The sequence below is a fragment of the Dendropsophus ebraccatus genome, chromosome 5 (genome assembly GCF_027789765.1).
Source record: "Dendropsophus ebraccatus isolate aDenEbr1 chromosome 5, aDenEbr1.pat, whole genome shotgun sequence".
NCBI classification, from domain to species: Eukaryota; Metazoa; Chordata; class Amphibia; order Anura; family Hylidae; genus Dendropsophus; species Dendropsophus ebraccatus.
The window spans coordinates 5,236,250-5,256,330 of record NC_091458.1 but is presented as its reverse complement, the minus strand read 5'-3'; the positions used below and the strand labels follow the sequence as shown (position 1 = coordinate 5,256,330).

The window sequence follows — 20,081 nt, the reverse complement described above, 5'->3', positions numbered from 1 at the left end:
GTGAGACCCCTAGAGGCCACATACTGCATATACATACTGTAAGTAGTGAGACCCCTAGAGGCCACATACAGCATATACATACTGTAAGTAGTGAGACCCCTAGAGGCCACACACAGCATATACATACTGTAAGTAGTGAGACCCCTAGAGGCCACATACTGCATATACATACTGTAAGTAGTGAGACCCCTAGAGGCCACATACAGCATATACATACTGTAAGTAGTGAGACCCCTAGAGGCCACACACAGCATATACATACTGTAAGTAGTGAGACCCCTAGAGGCCACACACAGCATATACATACTGTAAGTAGTGAGACCCCTAGAGGCCACATACTGCATATACATACTGTAAGTAGTGAGACCCCTAGAGGCCACATACAGCATATACATACTGTAAGTAGTGAGACCCCTAGAGGCCACACACAGCATATACATACTGTAAGTAGTGAGACCCCTAGAGGCCACACACAGCATATACATACTGTAAGTAGTGAGACCCCTAGAGGCCACACACAGCATATACATACTTCTACATAGCACACCAAATAAAACTAAGCGGAAAAGCAACATGCACACCCGAAAAAAGCCTCAAAAACTGATTTATACTTAAAACATGAGAAACAAGTCAGGGAAGAAAAGAAAAAGTCTGTGGAAAATAGAAAAACATATTTATAGGTAAAACATTGTCTTTATTTGGTCAAAGTGTTAAATCCTGTATAAATATTTATATAGTATCCCGGAGCCTGTGGTCACACAGAGTCCAGGATACCGTATGGGGAGAAGCATATTATAATAATAGGCGGATTGATCTCCTCTTCCTCATCCCTCCTTAGCTTCAGTCTCTTCCCTCTTCCTCCTGTGACTTTTGCCTCTGCTGTCACTTTGCTTCAGTCTCTTCCTCCCTCCTCTTCTCCCTCTTCCTCCTGTGACTTTTGCCTCTGCTGTCACTGTGCTTCAGTCTCTTCCTCCTCCCTCCCTCTTCCTCCCTCCCTCTTCCTCCCTCCTCTTCTCCCTCTTCCTCCTGTGACTTTTGCCTCCGCTGTCACTCTTCTCCCTCCTCTTCCTCCTCCTCCTGTGACTTTTGCCTCTGCTGTCACTTTGCTTTAGTCTCTTCCTCTCTTCTTACAGATTTCTCTCCTGTCTCCTCTCCTTATACATCTCTCTCCTCTCCTGTCACCGCCTCCTCACTCCTTTCCTCATGGACTTTGTATCCTGGATCTCTCTAGGAGCTTACCCTCTCGAGCACGACAATCACTATATACAGTCTCTTAACTTTGTGGATTTCAAATGTAATTTCTTTGTAAATGGTTTTCCATATAACGAATGTCATGACCGCTTCTTTGCTTCGTGAACTCTCTGATGAGAAACAAGTTGTGATTTTTGTATAAAAAATACCCCACACTCTGAACATGAATAGGGCTTCTCTCTTATGTGAATTATCTGATGTCTAATAAGACTTGATTTACATGTAAAACCTCTCCCACATTCTGGACATAAATGTGGTTTCTCTCCTGTGTGAGTTCTTTCATGTATAACCAGATGATCTTTACTTTTAAAACATTTATCACATTTTGAACAAGAATAGGGCTTCTCATCTGTGTGAATTATTTCATGTCTGACAAGACATGATTTAGTTGTAAAACATTTCCTACATTCTAAGCATGAAAATGGCTTCTCGCCTGTGTGAATTCGCTCATGTTTAACCAGTTGAGCTTTACTTGTAAAACACTTCCCACATTCTGAGCATGAGTACGGCTTCTCTCCTGTGTGAGTTCTCTCATGCGTAACCAGATGAAATTTACGTTTAAAACATTTCCCACATTCTAAACATGAATATGGCTTCTTTTCTGTGTGAGTTCTCTTATGTGTAACCAGATCATCTTCATCTGTAAAACATTTTCCACATTCTGAACATGAAAATGGCTCTCCTAATTTGTGACTTCTTTCATGTATAAGAAGATGTGATTTCCTTGTAAAACATTTTCCACATTCCGAACATGAAAATGGCTTCTTTCCTTTATGGCATTCCTCATGCAAAATAAGACTTGACGTATTTGCAAAACATTCTCCACACTCTAAACATGTGTGAATTCTCCTATGTCTAACAAGATGAGATTCATCTGCAAAGCATTTTCCACATTCTAAACATGAATATGGCTTTTCTACTGTGTGACTTTTCTCATGTGTATCAAGACTTGATTTAAATGTAAAACATTTTCCACATTCAGAACAAGAATACAGCTTTCCTTCTGTGTGACTTCTCTCATGATTAAGAAGATATGTTTTATTTCTAAAACTTTTCCCACATTCAGAACAAGAATATGGCTTCTCTTCTGTATGACTTCCCTCGTGCATAACAAAATCTGATTTATTTGTAAAACATTTCCCACATTCAGTACATGAATATGGTTTCTCTCCTAAGTGAATCTTCTCATGCTTAACAAGACTTGATTTATCTGAAAAACATTTCCCACATTCAGAACATAAATATGGTTTATCTTCTGTGTGGCTTCTCTCATGCTTAACAAGAGTCAATTTATCTGTGAAACCTTTTCCACATTCTGAACTTGAATACAGCTTATCTCCTGTGCGATTTCTCTCATATGTAACAAGATGTGATTTGTTTGCAAAACTTTTCCCACATTCTGAAAATGAATATGGCTTCTCTCTTGTGTGAGTTTTCTCATGTTTGACAAGATTGAATCTAGTTGCAAAATATTTTCCACACTCCGAACATGAATGTTGGTTCTTGTGACTTTTCTCGTGCATATCAAGACGATTTTCAGATGTAAAACATTTCCCACATTCAGAACATTTATATGCTTGTGTTCCTATGTGAGTTTGCTGATGTTTAACAAGAAGCGCTTTCTGTGCAAAACGTTCTCCACATTGTGAGCATGAGTATGGATACTCTGCTGAGTGCAGTCTCTCATGTGACACAAGCTCGGATTTATTTGTGAAGCATTTTGCACATACTGAACATGAATATGGCTTCTCTCCTGTGTGACTTCTCTGTGTTAACATATCTGAACTTTTTGTACCATGATACAACATTTTCCCTTCCTTCTGATCTGTTGTTGTGGTAACAACCTGTGATGGGTCAGGATTCGGGGGATTATATGATAGATCTGTCCTGTGACCTCCTGGATGTACAGTAAGGTCCCGGCGGGTTTCTCCTGAGGAGTGTTGCTCCACTTCTTCATCTTCTACTTTATAATCCAGTAATCGCATGAAGTCTCCATCAGCCGCATCACTGGGATTCTCTGTGTGGATTAAAAATTGAATTGATAAATCTTTTTTTTTTTAACCTACAGCACTGACAGATGTCTAACATTCAGGGGGTTCAGGCTGGAGTGGGGAGCAGTGTTACCGTGCCTCGTGCTTTTATGCTACATGTGTGAGTCCGGCTACGGGTGCTGGATGCTGGGCACTGCCTCAGGAGTACAGAGGAGGGAACCCAACCTCACAAATCGAGGTTCATTACAAAAACTTTCAGAGATAAATCAGAATGTTCAGAACGTTTGGACGAACCAGATCCCACATCTAGGCCGCACGTTGTATATACCATTACAGGAAAAGGCAGAGCCATGTGCACATGAGAGTGCGGGGAACTACAACCCTCATCATCCCTGACAGGGAGAGGATAGTCCTGATAGTCGGTGACATAACTCTGATGTATCAGACACTTACTCTGCATTATAAGAGGGGGAGACGTATCATATATGGTGTAAAGGAAAGCTGGCTCAGTCCTCCCCGGCAACCAATCAGATTCTACCTTTCATTTAACAAAGAGTCTGTGAAGAATGAGAGGTGGAATCTGATTGGTTGCCCGGGGCGACTGAGCCAGTGTCACTATACACCATGTCCGATAAATCTCTCTCACTGTCTTAGTTTTTATTTCTAGTACTTATTAGTTTTTACTTCTTCGGGGCGGACGCGTACCGAGCCCATATACTGCCTGATAATCGTGCAGCACAGGCTGTGTATATATATGTATATATATATATATATATATATGTTAGCGACGTCCAGGACACGTGGCCAGGGATTGGCTAAGCGGCTGTCACTTCAGACCCTGCGGTGAGCGGTCGAAGCTACAGGACATAAGGGAGCGCGGAGAGGTATGGATACGTTTTTTTTTTTTTTTTACACATACATTACTATTAGATGAATTGCAATGTGCGCCCGACGCCCAATGACTCAGGACCTAAAGACACGGTCAGCCGATGATGGACGTCTGTATTACACGGAGTGAAGCTCTGCCGAATCGGCCTGATAGCCGTCAGATCATGGCTCCATGTAATAGGGCCCTTAGATTCCCTCGCTCTGTCACTATGAACCTCGTCACAATGTGCATTTACCTTCACCCCAATTTTATGGGATAAAAACCGTCCCGGCTCCGATCTACAGAAATATACTGCGCATCAAAGACAAATCTCATGTACAAGAAGAGAAATGTACGTGCCGTCACCTCCCTCACTATACGTAACAGCGGGATCACTGTAATGTAGCTGTAAGGTGGAGCCCCCCCTTATATCCCTGTCACCTCCCTCACTATACTGCACTATACATATATACACAGGGGGGGGGGGCTGAAGGGTTACTGTAATGTAGCTGTAATGTGGAGCTCCCCCTTATATCCCTGTCACCTCCCTCACTATACTGCACTATACATATATACACAGGGGGGGGGGGGGCTGAAGGGTCACTGTAATGTAGCTGTAAGGTGGAGCCCCCCCTTATATCCCCGTCACCTCCCTCACTATACTGCACTATACATATATACACGGGGGGGGGGGGGGGGGGGGGGCTGAAGGGTCACTGTAATGTAGCTGTAAGGTGGAGCCCCCCCTTATATCCCTGTCACCCCCCTCACTATACTGCACTATACATATATACACAGGGGGGGGGGGGGGGCTGAAGGGTTACTGTAATGTAGCTGTAAGGTGGAGCCCCCCCTTATATTCCTGTCACCTCCCTCACTATACTGCACTATACATATATACACAGGGGGGGGGCCTGAAGGGTTACTATAATGTAGCTGTAAGGTGGAGCCCCCCCTTATATCCCTGTCACCTCCCTCACTATACTGCACTATACATATATACACAGGGGGGGGGGGGGGGGGCTGAAGGGTTACTGTAATGTAGCTGTAAGGTGGAGCCCCCCCTTATATCCCTGTCACCTCCCTCACTATACTGCACTATACATATATACACAGGGGGGGGGGGGGCTGAAGGGTTACTGTAATGTAGCTGTAAGGTGGAGCCCCCCCTTATATCCCTGTCACCTCCCTCACTATACTGCACTATACATATATACACAGGGGGGGGCCTGAAGGGTTACTATAATGTAGCTGTAAGGTGGAGCCCCCCCTTATATCCCTGTCACCTCCCTCACTATACTGCACTATACATATATACACAGGGGGGGCCTGAACGGTTACTGTAATGTAGCTGTAAGGTGGAGCCCCCCTTATATCCCTGTCACCTCCCTCACTATACTGCACTATACATATATACACAGGGGGTCACCGGGGCCTGAAGGGTTACTGTAATGTAGCTGTAAGGTGGAGCCCCCCTTATATCCCTGTCACCTCCCTCACTATACTGCACTATACATATATACACAGGGGGGGGGGGGGGGCCTGAAGGGTTACTGTAATGTAGCTGTAAGGTGGAGCCCCCCCTTATATCCCTGTCACCTCCCTCACTATACTGCACTATACATATATACACAAGGGGTCACCGGGGCCTGAAGGGTTACTGTAATGTAGCTGTAAGGTGGAGCCCCCCCTTATATCCCTGTCACCTCCCTTACTATACTGCACTATACATATATACACAGGGGGGGGGGCTGAAGGGTTACTGTAATGTAGCTGTAAGGTGGAGCCCCCCCTTATATCCCTGTCACCTCCCTCACTATACTGCACTATACATATATACACAGGGGGGGGGGGCCTGAAGGGTTACTGTAATGTATCTGTAAGGTGGAGCCCCCCCTTATATCCCTGTCACCTCCCTCACTATACTGCACTATACATATATACACAGGGGGGGGGGGCTGAAGGGTTACTGTAATGTAGCTGTAAGGTGGAGCCCCCCCTTATATCCCTGTCACCTCCCTCACTATACTGCACTATACATATATACACAGGGGGGGGGGGCTGAAGGGTTACTGTAATGTAGCTGTAAGGTGGAGCCCCCCCTTATATCCCTGTCACCTACCTCACTATACTGCACTATACATATATACACAGGGGGGGGGGGGCCTGAAGGGTTACTGTAATGTAGCTGTAAGGTGGAGCCCCCCCTTATATCCCTGTCACCTCCCTCACTATACTGCACTATACATATATACACAGGGGGGGGGGGGGGGCTGAAGGGTTACTGTAATGTAGCTGTAAGGTGGAGCCCCCCCTTATATCCCTGTCACCTACCTCACTATACTGCACTATACATATATACACAGGGGGGGGGGGGGGGGCTGAAGGGTTACTGTAATGTAGCTGTAAGGTGGAGCCCCCCCTTATATCCCTGTCACCTCCCTCGCTATACTGCACTATACATATATACACAGGGGGTCACCGGGGCCTGAAGGGTTACTGTAATGTAGCTGTAAGGTGGAGACCCCCTTATATCCCTGTCACCTCCCTCACTATACTGCACTATACATATATACACAGGGGGGGGGGGGCTGAAGGGTTACTGTAATGTATCTGTAAGGTGGAGCCCCCCCTTATATCCCTGTCACCCCCCTCACTATACTGCACTATACATATATACACAGGGGGGGGGGGGCTGAAGGGTTACTGTAATGTAGCTGTAAGGTGGAGCCCCCCCTTATATCCCTGTCACCTCCCTCACTATACTGCACTATACATATATACACAGGGGGTCACCGGGGCCTGAAGGGTTACTGTAATGTAGCTGTAAGGTGGAGCCCCCCCTTATATCCCCGTCACCTCCCTCACTATAGTGCACTATACATATATACACAGGGGGGGGGCCTGAAGGGTTACTGTAATGTAGCTGTAAGGTGGAGCTCCCCCTTATATCCCTGTCACCTCCCTGTGTACCTCCATTATACCATACCTGGGGTAGCTGCTCCCGGCGTCTCCTCCTCCTTCACCTCACTCATACACCGGGGATCGCTCCTCATCCTCTCTTCTTCTTCTTCTTCCTCTTTAATCCTGTGATTTCCCTCCGGACAGTCCTGGGAATACAGAGGACGGGGACATCTCTCTGCTGGATTTCTCCTCCTGGATCCATCTGTAGGGAAGACACAGGGACTGAATACAAGACCTCCCGTATACTTATCTATATACTGTGATATATAAGAACTCGAAACAGGGGCGTAACTAGAAATGGCTGGGCCCCATAGCGAACTTTTGAATGGGCCCCCCCCCCCTCCAAACACGCCAATAATATTAATAGTATTAATTATATACTTGCATCCAGCCAGGACAGCGGTGTGTGTGTGCGCGTTGTATACAGCCAGGACAGCGGTGTGTGTGCGCGTTGTATACAGCCAGGACAGCGGTGTGTGTGTGCGCGTTGTATACAGCCAGGACAGCGGGGTGTATGTGTGTGTGTGTGTGTGTGTGTGCGGTTGTATACAGCCAGGACAGCGGGGTGTATGTGTGTGTGTGTGTGTGTGTGTGCGGTTGTATACAGCCAGGACAGCGGTGTGTGTGTGCGTGCGCGTTGTATACAGCCAGGACAGTGGTGTGTGTGTGTTGTATAAAGCCAGGACAGTGGTGTGTGTGTGCGTGTTGTATACAGCCAGGACAGCTGTGTGTGTGTGTGTGCGTTGTATACAGCCAGGACAGTGGTGTGTTTGTGTGCGTGTTGTATACAGCCAGGACAGCGGTGTGTGTGCGTGTTGTATACAGCCAGGACAGCGGTGTGTGTGCGCGTTGTATACAGCCAGGACAGCGGTGTGTGTGTGTGCATGTTGTATACAGCCAGGACAGTGGTGTGTGTGTGTGCGCGTTGTATACAGCCAGGACAGCGGTGTGTGTGTGTGCGCGTTGTATACAGCCAGGACAGCGGTGTGTGTGTGTGCGTGTTGTATACAGCCAGGACAGTGGTGTGTTTGTGTGCGTGTTGTATACAGCCAGGACAGCGGTGTGTGTGTGTGCGTGCTTTGTATACAGCCAAGACAGGGGGGTGATACATACAGCCAGGACGGGGGGGGGGGGGGGGGGGGGGGGGGTTGATACATACAGCCAGGACAGGGGGGATATATACAGCCAGGAAAGGGGGGGTTGATATATACAGCCAGGACAGGGGGGGGGGATGATATATACAGCCAGGACAGGGGGGGGGGGGGATGATATATACAGCCAGGACAGAAAGGAGGGGGTATATACAGCCAGGGCAGGAGAGGGGGGTATATACAGCCAGGACAGGAAGGAGGGGGTATATACAGCCAGGACAGGAGAGGGGGTATATACAGCCAGGACAGGAGAGGGGGTATATACAGCCAGGACAGGAGAGGGGGTATATACAGCCAGGACAGGAGAGGGGGTATATACAGCCAGGACAGGGGGGGGGATGATATATACAGCCAGGACAGGGGGGGGGATGATATATACAGCCAGGACAGGAAGGAGGGGGTATATACTGCCAGGGCAGGAGAGGGGGGTATATACAGCCAGGACAGGAAAGGGGGGTTATATACAGCCAGGACAGGAAGGAGGGGGTATATACAGCCAGGGCAGGAGAGGGGGGGTATATACAGCCAGGGCAGGAGAGGGGGCTATATACAGCCAGGACAGGAGAGGGGGGGTATATACAGCCAGGACAGGAGAGGGGGGTATATACAGCCAGGGCAGGAGAGGGGGGGTATATACAGCCAGGGCAGGAGAGGGGGCTATATACAGCCAGGACAGGAGAGGGGGGGTATATACAGCCAGGACAGGAGAGGGGGGTATAAACAGCCAGGACAGGAGAGGGGGGTATATACAGCCAGGACAGGAGAGGGGGGTATATACAGCCAGGACAGGAGAGGGGGTATATACAGCCAGGAGAGGAGAGGGGGTTTATACAGCTAGGACAGGAGAGGGGGGGTATATACAGCCAGGACAGAAGAGGGGGGGGGGGGGTATATACAGCCAGGACAGGAGAGGGGGGGTATATACAGCCAGGACAGGAAGGAGGGAATATATACAGCCAGGGCAGGAGAGGGGGGTATATACAGCCAGGACAGGAGAGGGGGGGTATATACAGCCAGGACAGGAGAGGGGGGGTATATACAGCCAGGACAGGAGAGGGGGGTATAAACAGCCAGGACAGGAGAGGGGGGGTATATACAGCCAGGGCAGGAGAGGGGGCTATATACAGCCAGGACAGGAGAGGAGAGGGGGTATATACAGCTAGGACAGGAGAGGAGAGGGGGTATATACAGCTAGGACAGGAGAGGAGAGGGGGTATATACAGCTAGGACAGGAGAGGAGAGGGGGTATATACAGCTAGGACAGGAGAGGAGAGGGGGTATATACAGCTAGGACAGGAGAGGAGAGGGGGTATATACAGCCAGGACAGGAGAGGGGGGGGGTATATACAGCCAGGACAGGAGAGGGGGGGGGGGGGTATATACAGCCAGGACAGGAGAGGGGGGTATATACAGCCAGGACAGGAGAGGGGGGGGGGGTATATACAGCCAGGACAGGAGAGGGGGGTATATACAGCCAGGACAGGAGAGGGGGGGGGGGGGGGTATATACAGCCAGGACAGGAGAGGGGGGGGGGGGGGTATATACAGCCAGGACAGGAGAGGGGGGGGGTATATACAGCCAGGACAGGAGAGGGGGGGGGGGTATATACAGCCAGGACAGGAGAGGGGGGGGGGGGGGTATATACAGCCAGGACAGGAGAGGGGGGGGGGGGTATATACAGCCAGGACAGGAGAGGGGGGGGGTATATACAGCCAGGACAGGAGAGGGGGGGGGGTATATACAGCCAGGACAGGAGAGGGGGGGGTATATACAGCCAGGACCTGTGTGTGTTTCCTTCCCCTCCTGTCTGTCCCGACACAACACTGCAGCTCTGGTCACAGATGACAGGCAGGAGATAATGCTGATCAGGCTGCACAGAGCTCCGTAGCCGGGATACTCACGTCCCTGCTGGTCTCTCCCATCCCCCGAGCTGACTGATGCCTGAGAGAAGAGGAGGTCGGGTCCTGAGAGGAAGAAGACTCCTCACTGCTTCCCGGCTACTGACACACAGTGACGGATCACTGTGTGTCAGCTGTTACATACAAATGGTAGCAGCAGGGATCCGTGCAGGGGCATAGCCGAGCTCTGGGGCCCACGGAGGGTATGTTGTTGCACTGCAGGGGCACCTACCTACAGTGAGGAGACAGCACCAGCGCCGGAGGAAGTCCCCGCTCTGCTCACCCAGCAGTAACATAGGAGTCGGGAGAAAGGAAGTGTGAAGTTCGGTATAGGTGGGGGCCCGGCTTCAGATCACACTATTCTCCCCGTTAGCTGGTGTCAGGACAAAGGTCCTGAACAGCTTACCGGGAACATCACAGCCTGGTTCGGGCCCCCTGATTTGCCGGGCCCCCTAGCAGCGGCTACGGCTGCTACTGCGGTAGTTACGCCACTGACTCGAAATCATGTTCTGCTCATCACTAGATATGAGTGAATGGATTTAGAATCCAGCTGTACCTTGGTTTAAGAGTAACTTGGATTAAGAGCGTTTTGCTTTAAGAGATCACAGTTTTTCTAAATAGTAACTTGGTGTAAGAGCATTGCTTTGGTGTAAGAGCTCCTGTAGTAGGTGGGAGGGGGAGTGGGGGAGGGGCATGGTCTGTATAGCGGGGTCTACAGCCCTGTACTCTGACCCAGGAAGGCTCCCTCACCTTCCAAATCATAGCAGATCCACTTCTGGCTGGGGCTTACATTAGGGGACAGGACTGTGGAGGTAATCTCTCCATAGCTGTAACCCCTCTCTCCCCGGACAGAGAGTGCTGCATGTATGTGCCCACATCTGCCCTTCTCATTCCTTCCTGCTCCCTGCAGTCTCTGTCAGCCCTTGTGTTTCCCATCCCCCCCATTATGGGGATCTGCATCTCCATCCTATATCTACAAGCTGCTGCTGCTGTGTTATCAGGGTTATACAGTTACTATACACTATACACCACATGCTGCTATACTGTACAGTAACTTACATATCACATATCCAGCTGCTGTGTTATCAGGGTTATACAGTTACTATACACTATACACCACATGCTGATTGCTATACTGTACAATAACTTATATATCACATATCCAGCTGCTGTGTTATCAGGGTTATACAGTTACTATACATTATATACCACATGCTGCTATACTGTACAGTAACTTATATATCACATATCCAGCTGCTGTGTTATCAGGGTTATACAGTTACTATACATTATATACCACATGCTGCTATACTGTACAGTAACATATCCAGCTGCTGTGTTATCAGGGTTATACAGTTACTATACACTATACACCACATGCTGATTGCTATACTGTACAATAACTTATATATCACATATCCAGCTGCTGTGTTATCAGGGTTATACAGTTACTATACATTATATACCACATGCTGCTATACTGTAGAGTAACTTATATATCACATATCCAGCTGCTGTGTTATCAGGGTTATACAGTTACTATACATTATACACCACATGCTGCTATACTGTACAGTAACTTATATATCACATATCCAGCTGCTGTGTTATCAGGGTTATACAGTTACTATACATTATATACTACATGCTGCTATACTGTACAGTAACTTATATATCACATATCCAGCTGCTGCTGTATTATCAGGGTTATACAGTTACTATACATTATATACCACATGCTGCTATACTGTACAGTAACTTATATATCACATATCCAGCTGCTGTGTTATCAGGGTTATACAGTTACTATACATTATATACCACATGCTGCTATACTGTACAGTAACATATCCAGCTGCTGTGTTATCAGGGTTATACAGTTACTATACACTATACACCACATGCTGATTGCTATACTGTACAATAACTTATATATCACATATCCAGCTGCTGTGTTATCAGGGTTATACAGTTACTATACATTATATACCACATGCTGCTATACTGTAGAGTAACTTATATATCACATATCCAGCTGCTGTGTTATCAGGGTTATGCAGTTACTATACATTTTACACCACATGCTGCTATACTGTACAGTAACTTATATATCACATATCCAGCTGCTGTGTTATCAGGGTTATACAGTTACTATACATTATACACCACATGCTGATTGCTATACTGTACAGTAACATATATCACATATCCAGCTGCTGTGTTATCAGGGTTATACAGTTACTATACATTATACACCACATGCTGCTATACTGTACAGTAAAGTATATATCACATATCCAGCTACTGTGTTTTCAGGGTTATACAGTTACTATACATTATACACCACATGCTGCTATACTGTACAGTAAAGTATATATCATATATCCAGCTGCTGTGTTATCAGGATTATACCATTACTATACATTATACACCACATGCTGATTGCTATACTGTACAGTAACTTATATATCACATATCCTGCTGCTGTGTTATCAGGGTTATACAGTTACTATACATTATATACCACATCCTGCTATACTGTACAGTAACTTATATATCACATATTTAGCTGCTGCTCTGTTATCAGGGTTATACAGTTACTATACATTATACACCACATGCTGCTATACTGTACAGTAACTTATATATCACATATCCAACTGCTGTGTTATCAGGGTTATACAGTTACTATACATTATATACCACATGCTGATTGCTATACTGTACAGTAACTTATATATCACATATCCAGCTGCAGTGTTATCAGGGTTATACAGTTACTATACATTATACACCACATGCTGCTATACTGTACAGTAACTTATATATCACATATCCAGCTACTGTGTTTTCAGGGTTATACAGTTACTATACATTATACACCACATGCTGCTATACTGTACAGTAACTTATATATCACATATCCAACTGCTGTGTTATCAGGATTATACCATTACTATACATTATACACCACATGCTGATTGCTATACTGTACAGTAACTTATATATCACATATCCTGCTGCTGTGTTATCAGGGTTATACAGTTACTATACATTATATACCACATCCTGCTATACTGTACAGTAACTTATATATCACATTTAGCTGCTGCTGTGTTATCAGGGTTATACAGTTACTATACAATATACACCACATGCTGCTATACTGTACAGTAACTTATATATCACATATCCAGCTACTGTGTTTTCAGGGTTATACAGTTACTATACATTATATACCACATGCTGCTATACTGTACAGTAACTTATATATCAAATACCCAGCTGCTTCTGTGTTATCAGGGTTATACAGTTACTATACATTATACACCACATGCTGCTATACTTTACAGTAACTTATATATCACATATCCAGCTGCTGTGTTATCAGGGTTATACAGTTACTATATATTATACACCACATGCTGATTGCTATACTGTACAGTAACTTATATATCAAATATCCAGCTGCTGTGTTATCAGGGTTATACAGTTACTATACATTATATACCACATGCTGCTATACTGTACAATAACTTATATATCACATATCCAGCTGCTGTGTTATCAGGGTTATACAGTTACTATACATTATACACCACATGCTGCTATACTGTACAGTAACTTATATATCACATATCCAGCTGCTGTGTTATCAGGGTTATACAGTTACTATACATTATATACTACATGCTGCTATACTGTACAGTAACTTATATATCAAATACCCAGCTGCTGCTGTGTTATCAGGGTTATACAGTTACTATACATTATACTCCACATGCTGCTATACTGTACAGTAACTTATATATCACATATCCAGCTGCTGTGTTATCAGGGTTATACAGTTACTATACATTATATACCACATGCTACTATACTGTACAGTAACTTATATATCACATATCCAGCTGCAGTGTTATCAGGGTTATACAGTTACTATACATTATATACCACATGCTGCTATACTGTACAGTAACTTATATATCACATATCCAGCTGCTGCTGTGTTATCAGGGTTATACAGTTACTATACATTATACACCACATGCTGATTGCTATACTGTACAGTAACTTATAATAACACATATCCAGCTGCTGTGTTATCAGGGTTATACAGTTACTATACATTATATACCACATGCTGCTATACTGTACAGTAAGTTATATATCACATATCCAGCTGCTGCTGTGTTATCAGGGTTATACAGTTACTATACATTATACACCACATGCTGATTGCTATACATATCCAGCTACTTCTCATTGTTTCATCTGTTTTACATGCAACATGCAGGGGTGTGTAATGTGGTCAGACACGTCCTACACGTAAAGGGGTGTGGTTCTCATGAAAACCATGTAAAAAATTTAATTTGAAGCACTTGAGTGAGGTGAGTCTTCCAAAAATCCTGGGAGTTACAGGAGAACTGATAATACAGTCTTCCTAAGAGTCCCTGGAATTTGAATGTTCACACTTAAAATCTTTAAACCCTTTCACGACCTAGGGGTCATTGATTCCTCGATACCCAGGTCATTTTTGGGGCAGAGCTACCGGGCGCACGCACCGCATGCCCAGCCTTCCCTTCAGTCGCCTGTCGGCTTCCGTATCCAGGAAACTGGAAGCCTGAGGCTTCCGGTTTCCATGGCTACCATCGTGGCTCTGATCACTTCACAGAGCCCCGATGGACAGCGGACAGAGAATTCTCCCTCTGTAGAGGGAGAATTCTCTGTCAAAAGCCCTATAGATTCTGCGGTTGTGCTGACTGCAGTATCTATAGGGTTAACTCTCAGCACCAGAGCGCGGCTCCCGTGCTGAGAGTTGCAGCTCCTGCGCCCGTGTCCAGGAATAGGCTGCAGTGACAGCAACGGAAGGAGGTTAAAGAGTATCTATCTAGGAGAGGGCAAGTGCAGTAGGCCCGGCAAACCAGGGTAAATTGAAGAAAGCGCTTAACATCAAAGTTGAAAAAAGATTCCAGGTGTGACATTTGTTGAAGTTGGAGATGGAGGAGGGGTCAGTGCTGCAGAACAGCAAGACCACACTCCAACATATACCTGTTTTTGAGGCGCTTTTACTTTAATAAGAATTTGACATTAAAATTTTAATTGAATTTGAAATTGAAGATTCCAACCAGCCAATACTGCTGCCTCTACCGACCTGCCTGATCCTGCCTGCCAAACAGTGACTCCTCCCACCTAAAGGCACGAAAATGATCACTCCCGACTCAGAGGAGCAGTGACCAAAAATAAGTCTGGCAGCTCTGGCAAACCGGGGAATAATTCGTTTTTGGAGGCTAGTTTGAAAACGGTTCAAGATGGACAATATTCTGATCCTGGTGAAACAGCAAGATTCTGATCCACAGGTGAAATGGGAACATATTGCCCCACACCCTGATGCAGGAGAGCCTGGGAGTGAGACTCACTAGAATTCTGGGAGGTGGTGACCAAGTAAGAACAGCACAGTCTTCATAAGAGACCCTGGAATTTGAATTTGATCACACTGCTAATCCTTTAAAGAGTATCTAAGAGAGGGCAAGTGTGGTATTCCGGGCAAACCACGGTCTGTGCAATAATGTGCTGAACCACCAAGTTATAAAGAGGACCAGGCATTTAATTAAAGTTTGAATCAAGCTATTTAAATTAGTGAAGCACCTCATTTTCCATGGCGGATGATTCCATAATACTTCTGCTGGAACCATTTTTTGAAAATTTTGTGCTAGCAATATTGGCAGCGCGGTGCTTTTTGTCAATAATATTGAATCCGGTTGGCCCAAGAAGCACATAGAAATACAGCCCATAAATTCCTATACCTGGGGGAGATTGAATTCCCAGATGGATGTGCCCCTGGATACCAAAGCCAAAGTTTTCTGTGTCAGACATGATGTTGTTCTTCATCAGTTCATATTCTCTGACCTTAAGGCCTTTCTCAAGAATTTCTTTTGCATTATCTCCCCGACCTGTACAGTGAGCTGCTATGTTTTGATTTCTCCTGATCCAAAAGACCTGACGGTGTAGCGAGCTTTGGAAATTACAGGGGTCTGCCCGGTGAGCCGTTCCAGCACTTTAGCGGCTCAGGTCAGCCTGTCTCCACTCTCAAAAACACAGATATTGCGGCTCAGCTCCAGCATTAGATTTTCCCTCTCAGATTTCTCCATCATGTTGCGAGATTTAAAGAGCCATATACCCATTTTTGAGTTACTTTCAATAAAAAAAAAATGAAATTGAAATTTATTCAGATTGAATTTGAAATTGAAACAGGGTCTACTTCCACCTAAAGGCAGAAAATGATCAAGCTAGTGGCTAAGGGGGATGTTACGGCGGATGAGGAGGAGGAGGGGTTGCGAAAACCCAGACAGAATCAGGGCCCGCAATCTTGGGCTGAGCTAGCAGGCAGGCCTTCCCAGGGTGGGACCCGGTCCCCACCTCCACAACAATCATCCAGTGTGCAGTCAGCGTCCCATAAACTTTGAGTGCAACAGGCCATTCGTAGAAGAGGTTTTTCTTTTGCCAACCTGGCGCATAGTGCCATAAACTATTTTTAGGCCCTTAAGGTGAGCCTTCCAAAAATAAATTTTAAGGCCGTTGAGGTGAGCCCTTAGAAAATTATTTAGGCCCTTGAGGTGAGCTCTCCAAAAATTTATTTTTAGGCCCTTGAGGTATTTGAATACCTGGGAAATTGATAACTGATGGGACGAGGCAGATGATGATGCAGGGGAAGGTGAAAGAGCAGAGAAAGGCAAAGAGGCCCAAAGGTGGAAGTGTATTGTCCTGGCTGGTGGACAGTGTCAGCATACAAAACAGGGGAAGAGGCAGTGGTGACACCCAGTGGCGCAGGTTGGTGGCTGTTTGCCCTCTCCCATTCAATCCAGTGCTTGGCTTCCAAGAGCCGCCACATGGCGGTGGTGGTCAGGTTGCTTTTTTCAGAGCTGCTACTCAACTTTGAATGGCACAGTGCGCAAAGCACGCTCAATTTGTCGTCTGTGTACATGTTAATATACCTCCACAGCAGGGAAGAACAAGCCATCGATGGGGGAGCTTTGCGTGAGGGGCCGCTACGGGAAAGAGCTGCAGCTCTACTAGCTCTAGCCTGCCTTCTATGTATGGACTGTCCTCTGCCTCTGGCCACCCACTGCCTCTTCCTGCCTTTTGCGGTGCTACGCATGCCTCAACATCTCCACTGCTTTCCTTGCTAGACATGACATCCGGCCAGGTTGGGTCACTCACTTCGTCGTCCACCACCTGCTCTTCCACTTCCTCACTCTGCTTCTCCTCCTGCCCACTAGATATTCCAACAGCCTCCCTTACTGGCAACTGTGTCTCGTCATAATCACACTGAATTGACAAGCAAGTTGCTGATACACACCACCCAAATCACCAGAAGATGGCGGAAGCTCCAGTGTTTGGTAGGAGTCCAATTCAGGAAAAGGACCCAAGAAGAGCTTCTGGGAGTGGGCAAGGGCAGGATCACTCCATTGGTAACATTGGGCAGGTTGGGAGGAAGGAGGGTCAGAGTAAGGTTCCTGCAGTCCAGACTCTTGGCTATTGACGAGACTGGACTGTGTGGATGACAAGGTGGTGAACAGGTGACTAGAAGCGTTATCGGCTATCCATCTGACCACCTGCTCCCAGTGCTCTGGCTTCAACAGTGGTGTACCCTGCCCCCGCTTAACTAGCTGATGAAGCCAGAGATGCTGGATGAGCGCAAACCTAGCTGCCCCTCATGATTCCCCACGCACTTGCGCCTGCACCAGCATTTGCGTGCCCCCGTTCTTTTGCGCTAGCCTTCCGCATTCTAAAAGTTATAACTTAACACAAAGTTCTGGGATATATGTCTGTGCGTTGTATCGTAACGCAATTAACTATAGTAACTTTGTAAAAACAGAAAAATTTATGAACAGAATAACCTGCCCTGCGACAATTATCATCGAACAGGAAATCAAATAACCAAACACTGGCATATACAGAATATTTATAACGTTTGACGTATGGCAGCAGCAGATATGTTGCAGAGTCTTTGTTGGTTTTTTAAAAGTAGCGCAGAGCGCAGTAAGAAGTCCTGTGACAAATTCAATGTTACACAAAATAGGCCAATACAGGTGTATACAGGAAAATTATACACGGCCTGCCTGTCTAAGTAGCTGATGTCCTGGTAGTCTATGCACTGTATTGACGGAGCTATATTCTGTGCACTTAAAAAGGCCTTTGGGGTCTTGCCTGCTTAAAATCTCTGAAAAACGTTTCTGTTCAAACTCCAAGATCTATCCCTGAAACTGTCCTGCAACAATTAGAATGTAGGAGCAAATACGTCCAGTGAAGTCAGAATAAGCAACTGATGTACAGGTAGCTGGCTGATTCACTGTATATGTAGATATATACACTGAAGGGCTTTTGGGGTCCTGCCTTCCTACAATCAGCTAAATCCTCACTGTCCCTGCTTCAGCCTTTCTCCCTCACTGTCCCTGCTCCAGCCGCTCTAACTCCCTGTCCCTGCTCCAGCCGCTCTCCCTCACTGTCCCTGCTCCAGCCGCTCTCCCTCACTGTCCCTGCTCCAGCCGCTCTCCCTCACTGTCCCTGCTCAAGCCGCTCTCCCTCATTGTCCCTGCTCCAGTCGCTCTCCCTCACTGTCCCTACTCCAGTCGCTCTCCCTCACTGTCCCTCCTTCAGCCTTTCTCCCTCACTGTCCCTGCTCCAGCCGCTCCCTCACTGTCCCTGCTCCAGCCGCTCTCCCTCACTGTTCCTGCTCCAGCCGCTCTCCCTCACTGTCCCTGCTCAAGCCACTCTCCCTCACTGTCCCTGCACCAGCTGATCTCCCTCACTGTCCCTACTCCAGTCGCTCTCCCTCACTGTCCCTCCTTCAGCCTTTTTCCCTCACTGTCCCTGCTCCAGCCGTTCTCCCTCACTGTCCCTGCTCCAGCCGCTCTCCCTCACTGTTCCTGCTCCAGCCGCTCTCCCTCACTGTTCCTGCTCCAGCCGCTCTCCCTCACTGTCCCTGCTCAAGCCGCTGTCCCTCACTGTCCCTGCACCAGCTGATCTCACTCACTGTCCCTGCTCCTGCTCAGTATATAGTGTACACACATCCTTGTGACCTCCCTCAATATACTGCACTATATTAACAGTGGGGGTCACCAGGGCCTGAAGGATTACTGTAATGTAGCTGTAAGTTGGAGCCCCCCCTTATATTCCTGTCACCTCCCTCACTATACTGCACTATACACATATACACGGGGGGGGGGGCTGAAGGGTTACTGTAATGTAGCTGTAAGGTGGAGCCCCCCCTTATATCCCTGTCACCTCCCTCACTATACTGCACTATACATATATACACAGGGGGGGGGGGGGCTGAAGGGTTACTGTAATGTAGCTGTAAGGTGGAGCCCCCCCCTTATATCCCTGTCACCTCCCTCACTATACTGCACTATACATATATACACAGGGGGGGGGCCTGAAGGGTTACTGTAATGTAGCTGTAAGGTGGAGCCCCCCTTATATCCCTGTCACCTCCCTGTGTACCTCCATTATACCATACCTGGGGTAGCAGCTCCCGGCGTCTCCTCCTCCTTCACCTCACTCATACACTGGGGATCGCCCCTCATCCTCTCTTCTTCTTCTTCTTCCTCTTTAATCCTGTGATTTCCCTCTGGACAGTCCTGGGAATACAGAGGACGGGGACATCTCTCTGCTGGATTTCTCCTCCTGGATCCATCTATAGGGAAGACACAGGGACTGAGTACATTGTGTATATGTGATGAGGGATGATGGGGGTCTCGGTGCCCCTCACCCCTGGTCTCCTCTATAATCAGTAGGTCTCCTCTTACCCGGTGATGTGGGGGGCGGCTGATCCTCCATCATGGCCTCCTTGTACACATCCTTGTGTCCTTCTACATACTCCCACTCCTCCATGGAGAAATAGACGGTGACGTCCTGACACCTTATAGGAACCTGACACACACAATGATGGCGT

At 46.8% G+C, this 20,081-nt stretch overlaps 1 protein-coding gene and 1 pseudogene across 1 annotated transcript; both read right to left on the bottom strand.

The window, feature by feature from the left end:
• Positions 1 to 1,016: 1,016 nt before the first annotated feature.
• Positions 1,017 to 20,055, bottom strand: LOC138792199 (zinc finger protein 420-like). The gene is made up of 3 exons (XM_069969342.1): positions 19,936 to 20,055; positions 19,647 to 19,823; positions 1,017 to 3,268 (listed from the first exon to the last, which is right to left on the bottom strand). The coding sequence occupies exons 1-3, from the start codon at positions 20,018 to 20,020 to the stop codon at positions 1,332 to 1,334; spliced, it is 2,199 nt and encodes a 732-aa protein (XP_069825443.1). The 5' UTR covers positions 20,021 to 20,055; the 3' UTR covers positions 1,017 to 1,331.
• LOC138792202 (large ribosomal subunit protein uL5-like) lies at positions 15,774 to 16,278 on the bottom strand (annotated as a pseudogene).
• Positions 20,056 to 20,081: the final 26 nt, after the last annotated feature.

Coding starts and splice junctions, on each gene's coding strand:
- LOC138792199 (XM_069969342.1), bottom strand. CDS start 20,020: ATGGAGGAGTGGGAGTATGTAGAAGGACACAAGGATGTGTACAAGGAG. Junction 19,824..19,935: donor GCCGCCCCCCACATCACCGG/GTAAGAGGAGAC, acceptor TCTTCCCTATAG/ATGGATCCAGGAGGAGAAAT. Junction 3,269..19,646: donor GCCGGGAGCTGCTACCCCAG/GTATGGTATAAT, acceptor TAATCCACACAG/AGAATCCCAGTGATGCGGCT.